This window comes from Papaver somniferum, chromosome 5 (genome assembly GCF_003573695.1).
Source record: "Papaver somniferum cultivar HN1 chromosome 5, ASM357369v1, whole genome shotgun sequence".
Classification (NCBI taxonomy): Eukaryota; Viridiplantae; Streptophyta; class Magnoliopsida; order Ranunculales; family Papaveraceae; genus Papaver; species Papaver somniferum.
In genome coordinates this window covers 190,215,055-190,221,953 of record NC_039362.1, presented here as the reverse complement: position 1 = coordinate 190,221,953, position 6,899 = coordinate 190,215,055, and the positions used below count along the sequence as shown (strand labels likewise).

At 36.3% G+C, this 6,899-nt stretch overlaps 1 protein-coding gene across 3 annotated transcripts; it reads right to left on the bottom strand.

The window, feature by feature from the left end:
• Positions 1-2,094: 2,094 nt before the first annotated feature.
• LOC113284059 lies at positions 2,095-6,686 on the bottom strand. Of its 3 annotated transcripts, none has more exons than XM_026533457.1 (5): positions 6,311-6,686; positions 5,549-6,216; positions 4,204-4,453; positions 3,821-3,998; positions 2,095-2,775 (listed from the first exon to the last, which is right to left on the bottom strand). In XM_026533457.1, exons 2-5 carry the CDS (start codon positions 6,063-6,065, stop codon positions 2,389-2,391), a joined length of 1,332 nt encoding a protein of 443 aa, XP_026389242.1. In that variant the 5' UTR covers positions 6,066-6,216; positions 6,311-6,686; the 3' UTR covers positions 2,095-2,388. The 3 variants fall into 3 exon arrangements, with proteins under 3 accessions (XP_026389242.1, XP_026389241.1, XP_026389243.1); XM_026533456.1 differs by having other exon boundaries at positions 5,549-6,178; XM_026533458.1 differs by having other exon boundaries at positions 2,096-2,775; positions 5,549-5,869; positions 5,984-6,686.
• Between the last annotated feature and the right edge of the window lie 213 nt (positions 6,687-6,899).

Below are 6,899 nucleotides of genomic sequence, written 5' to 3'. Positions count from 1 at the left end.
ATGTAGTATCAATACATAACATACTACATATCAATATGTAGTATCAATACATAACATATTACTACATACTAGTTACTACTAATTACTACTAATTACTACTAGTATACTATACTACATATCAATATGCAGTATCAATATATAACATACTACATATCAAACATACTACATATCAATATATAATATACTACATGTCAATATGTAGTATCAATATATAACATACTACATATCAATATGTAGTATCAATACATAACATATTACTACTAGTATATACTACTAGTATACTATACTACATATCAATATGTAGTATCAATATATAACATACTACATATCAAACATACTACATATCAATATATAACATATTACATGTCAATATGTAATATCAATACATAACATACTACATATCAATATGTAGTATCAATACATAACATATTACTACTAGTATACTACATACTACATATGTTATTACTACATACTACACACTAGTTACTACTAGTATATTACATACTACATATGTTATTACTACATACTAGTTACTACTAATTACTACTAGTATACAAGTATACTACATATGTAATATGTAGTAACGTATGTATTATTATACGTAATGTTATATACTAGGGTTAGTAGAGTAAATTTACTCTTTTCAAAACTTTTATGGACTAGGGAGTAAATATTTTTTGGCGCTGGACTAGCCAGTAACCCGGGTCGGGTTTTCTGGACTAAACAGTAAATCCCTCATTATTAAAAGGAAGAGGAGTAGAATTACCAGCGGAAGACATTGTAGTATGATTGTGATGATTCTGTAAAATTTCCAGATCTGAATTAAGATGTGTTCTTGAACTGTTGATATTGAGATTCAAATTTGTGCTTCAATTACGTTTATTATTATGATTGTTGTTGTTGTTGTAGGTTGTTCTTCGAGTTGTAACCATAAAATTCTTGTAAGAACCCTAAAGTTTGAACTTTGGGGAAAATTATTTGAAGATGATGTTACCCAATTTGAGCAGAAAATTTGTTGATAAAAATTGTTATGCTCTGAAAGTGTGGAGAGAATCGTTACCTATCTGATACCATGAGAATTGTTAAGATTTTATGATTATCAAGATAATAAAAAACAATAAAGATTCAAAGAAAGAAGATGAATAGTATTACAGAAGAAAGTTATCAAAAACAATAGTTAACCAGACAACTTTGTTCAGACACATAAAATACAGAAATATTACAGATGTTTTATTCAGACAGGACACAGCATCTGACTGAGCTAACCAATAATATTCAAGTCAAGATTGAGTTGACTACTAACATTCCTATTAAGTTGCCAATCATTGCTTCTGGACCTCTACTCGTGCATTGTACCTATTCCACTCCTCTTTCCCTTTGAATCTCACATTCAAGTAAGTACCAGGAAGAACACAATGCACTCCAGCCAATTACTCGATCTTGATGGAAAGTTTCTCTGAAACAATGGCCCCAAAAAGTCACCACAATAAATTGATGTAGTGCTACGGCGGTGCTGCGGTGCTCAATCCTGGTCTGCAGGCGTGGCTACATGTTGCGGGATGCGCCAACCGCACGTTTGGGGGCTTTAGCCGTGGGCCTGGGTACTGCAGCTAATTACAATGTTGAGGCAGAGGCTATTAGTAAGTACCGTGAGTGCTTTCCAAAATGGTAAGCTTCCTTAGTGTCACCGAAAGATGGAGAAGAACGGAGACTAGTTTTGCTGTCTAAATATGCCACCCATTTGAATAAGAACTATTTTAATTGTTTTAGAACAGTTGTTTTAAGGGCAATCAATTATTTTAGCAGTGGTTCTAAACGAACAGGGAAGGAAATAATGGCAAAATCGTCTCTCACAAAACTTTTTCTTTTCTTCTTTTGAGGTGGGTCCCAATGGGACCCACTCCTCAGGAAACGTGTAGTGAAGGGTCTATCAGAGGCGGTTCTTTGTTCCTTTTAGTTGTTTCAAGGGCTCTCGTACCCCATTTTTTTTTCTTTTGCAGCTCTTTTAAGCATAAAGAATTTATGATAGCTAAAAAATGGAGAGAAAAGGTGAACTTAACGACTTAACGTTTTGTTTATTTTTTGATCAATAAAAAAGTTTGGTGATGATAAATTTCGAATTCAGATCCGTAGTATAATCAACCAAAGACATTACGTTACAGTAATACAGTGACAATGTTTAACAATAGTATTAAAGTTAATTGATTCCCGCTGAGCAGTCTTTTTAAATTTAGGTACACAAAAACTTGAGAGATGGTGTTTGCTTTGTATCGCCCTGCTTGGTGAACATTCTCAAGAGTTAAACAGTGAAAGTGACTAATAGTCATAACTAGTGAACCCCCCAGAGTGCACGCGCCCACAGAAAGGAAAAAAAACAAACTCAATAGTTCAGTCCAACTGCCCAAAGAACCTCCCACAGATTGTAGCTAACATGTTCAACATCACAACCTCGTCATCGTCCTCACCAGCTTCTAACTTCCCTGCCCTTAAACTTGCACACTTCCGAAGCAAACTTCGTACAGAAGCAGTTGTGTCTGCATTCAAGGGGATACCCACAGCCACAAATAGAGCGAATAACCAAGCACAGTCATTCCTGCACAAACTGCTTTTTGTTTCAAAGGAGTTGATGCACCCTTTGAGCATTGAAACACGTGCCACATCATCCATTCCAAGAATTACAGATACTGTTGGATCGCGAGAACACCGCGAGGCATCATCTACATCAGCAACTGACATGGGTTGAAAGGTCTTCGAACCCTCAAGATGTGGCAGAGCCTGAAATTCAGTAAAATACATTCATTACAAGTGCACAGGTATGGTTGTCGGTTTAAAATGAAAAGTGCAACTCCGTTGAGTCACTTCAAATGACAAAAAACAATGACTGAATGGGTGTCTCTTAGAAACAATAAAATGAATCAATTAAACAGAACCTGCCGAGCCCTAAAGCACCGATCACCATGCCTAAGTTAATTTCACAGTTGCGGTTCAACAAAATCACTCTTCTATACTATTTAATCTATTCTAACTCTGCATAAATAGAAATTTGGTAAGCATAAGCATGTTTCTATTGACACAGGATCAACTCACATCAGAGAAATAAAAGGTCTACATAACTTCTGTGGAGTCAAATAGAATGAAAAAGCATTAGCTACGGTAGCAGCTCTTAGTTAATTGGTTAACCGGATAGGTCTAAAAGGGGATGCTCAAACATATAAAGTCGGAAGGTGGAAGCAGCTTACCATGAAATAATCTGGTCGACCAGCTAAAAAACAATGATTTCAAAAGCCACACTAAATTTTTTGACTGTCATATGTTTAAGTACCCCAATTTGTGTTTGCAAGATTGATTGTCTGGCCATTCAAAAGCCAGACTAAATATCTTGTTTTATTTTGGCTAACAAAGGGTTAGTTGTGATCCTTGCTGAAAATACATCTAACTAACAGTGTATGTTTTTGGTGATCAGGTCTTGGTTCAAGATCATTTGTTGTAAACTAATTCAAGGTTGGCCAATAAAATATATCATACTCTAAATCCCGGGTGTGGCTGGGTCTTTGGATCGATGATATGAACATCTCCGTTCTATAATTCAGTTGACTTTATCAAGTTTTAGGATGTGTTAGGAAATGAAATTCAGGTTCACATGGTCTTTGGACTCGTGGAAGTGCTTTGAAGACTCATCCATTTTGGATTCCATGTTTATATAAAAGTTAGAACTACTAATGCTGTTCCTTCTCACAAGTTTAAGATGTCTGGTCGGGGTTTTGTGTAGATTTTAGGTGAATCAGCATCAACTATAAGAGACTCGTGATATGTTTCTTACCTGTCTGAGCTCAGAAAAGTCAGCAAGAAATGCATTCTCCCACTCTTTGGATGGTTGTAAGTGAGGCGGGCACTTAGCAATATCAGGTATCTCAGGCATATATTTTGTTTGTTCCTTGTCCAGCTTACTCTTATCAACTTTTACGACTTTCACATCCGGAATTTGTGCAGCTTCAAACCTACAAAAAAGGGAAAAGAAGTTCAGAACAGTTGCAATTTTCAGAGTGTTCTTAACAAAAACAAAAGTTTTAAAATCATTCCAATTTTTCAGGGTATTTCCATGAGACTATCTATATTGCTTCTTTTTCTTAATATTTAGTTCTGGACCTCTGGTTGACACGAAAATAGAGTTTTAATTCAGAATAATTAATATAGAAAAAATACCTGACACGCCTAAGATACTCTAATCCATCCTCTGAGGGGCCAGAATCAAAATCAGGATCTCCTTCAACATAAAAGGCAGGTCTTTTTATGCTATCATACTCATCGTCACTTTCCTCGTTTTCATAGTATGTGCCTCCATCATCATGGTCATCACAAACAACAAAGGTGTTGTCCATAATCCGAGAATGCTCTTCACCTAAGCTATATTCTTCCATGTTAAGCTCCATAATTTGAGAGCAACCTGTTACACCTGCAATTGTGTATCAAATCATTAAATTTCCAGCCATTTTAAGCAATGACGAAGAACCAGCCATAATAAGAATGACATACAACCAAACATTGAGATGCAAAACAAACCAAACAATGGATACAAAAACAAACCAAACATGATACTGATAGTAATTCACCTATCGAAACAAAGCATATTCATAAAGTTTGGGCAAAGGATTTGAAAGAACGCGCTTAAGGAATTGTTTATTCAAGTCTGTAATACATGTATTCACATGGATGAGTTCATCAACATCTATCATCAGTTTTTCACAATGTTGTACAATCGAAATGTATAATATTCCACAAGTCAGCTTAAAATGGCCAATAGTAAGCATATTATGTGCACGTACTAGCTATGGTTGTATCTGCCTAGATGGTTGAGTCTAATGACTTATGGGGTGGCATACTAGTATATAATGAACATAAGGGACGTTGCACTTTTTTCGGCTATTCTTCATGTTGATTCGCAAGTGGATTGGTCTCCCCATAGCAGTGGCAGCACCTGTGAATAGAAAGGAAACCCATCAAATTGACACAATCTGGTAGACACTAAGCAGAGAAGAAGCAAAGACACAAAAAAACAGAGAGAAAAAACAGATGTGAGGTCTGAAAATCCTACTAATCACGATTCACGCCATTGCTCTGTCTAATTTTTTCAGTGAAACCTGAATGACAGGACTCAGGACTGCGGGACAGCACATATACTAATACTTCGCCCTCCATGTTGACAAACAGATAAAGGGTTTTGTAAGATGTGCCATAATCCTACCGTCTAGATGTGATGAACCTCTAAACTGCTTGAACTTAATAGAGCAAGAAGCTCGTATCCAATCACACACTCAATAGGTTATCATGTGCCAGGCATGAACCACATCTGTTTGGTGTACGTAGCAAAAAACATACATCATCTATTATATCATTTGATTGTTCAATTAGTATGATAACAACATTTAACAAAACAAGCAAAAATGCAATAAACATGCATCATAGACGATGAAAACAAGTAAAAAGTAAAAACATCCAGTAATAGAAATTAGATATATATATAAATAAAAGATCAGAAAACAAGACATGCCCAGAATTGAGGCATTCTCTACGTTCACTCCAGCTTGTTGGTGAGGCTTCTGTGGGTGTTTTTGGTGTTGCTGCTGGTATTGGTGATGCTCCTGTGACTGCTGCAGCTGTTGGTTATGCTGCTTGGGTTTGCGACGACGCTGTTTTCGTTTGACTGTGTTGGCATTACTTTTCTGCCTATCCTCTGCTGAACAATTAAGTTCTTTGGCTATAATAGGACCCAACCCAGTGTATATCTCTCGCCATATCTGGCGTTGTTGATCCGAATTTTCAAATCTCAGCTCTTCCATTTCATTCCTCGTATACCTTCGCTTACTTCCATCTGATTTATTTTCACAAACATTCTTAGCTTTAATAAACGTACTCAACACATTCTTCTTCAAATTTGTTTCTGTAAATTTTCTCTTGGAACATTTCTTATGTAAATTACACATACCAATAGAACCCATTCCATTAGCAATGTCAGTTCGGGTGTGAGCCACCATTTCTTTACTACCTGAGCTGAGGATTCTTCCCATACCCCACAATCAGGCTGAGGATTTTGAGATGCTAAAAGTGAATCGGGAGCAACAAAATCTGGTCTTTCTATCACGAAAATCATCTGGTCATCATCAGTAATTGCATCCTGTACCTGAAAGACCCCTTCTTTCTTTTCATTACTACTATTATCTTGACATTCAAACAAGGTTTCAGAATCCATATCAGGAGTAGAATTCACAAATTGAGACATAATAGGCATAGAATCTAGAACCTGGCAACATACCTCTTTTGCTGAATCGTTAACTGAATCTTCTATTAAACCCTTCTCAAAAATCTCTTGATTTCCTTTATTTTCTTCTTCGGGATTAGGTTTTGCTTCGAAACCCCTGGATAATATTTGATCTTCTTTTACCACTTCTTTATCGACTACGGTAATTTCAACTCCGTTTTTCTCTGGGTTTTGGTTTTCTTTCAAATCCAAAACTTTTTCTTTGATTTCTATAGAAGAACTAACATTTGAATCGATACATGTTCGATTGGAAATTGAATCTCTGAAACAAATTCTTTAGACATGATCGGGCATCTGAGATTGATTTAGGGCTAGAACAGCTTGAATTTTACTGAGCAGAGAGAGTGGGGGGAGGGATTAGGCCATTAGGGTTTAAGAGATGAACAAAGCCCCAGTTACACCGACTTCTCCCCTTACGACCATTGACATGCCGGGCCAATCTAGCCAGGGTGCGTGCCTCTTTTGCTCGCCAGGTGTACCCTGAGCTTTTTTTTTTCCTCCTTTTTTTCTTTTGTGTGGGTACTCATAGAAAATTTATTGATTAAATTTATTGATTAAATTTTTTTATTCGAGGTTTTTACGA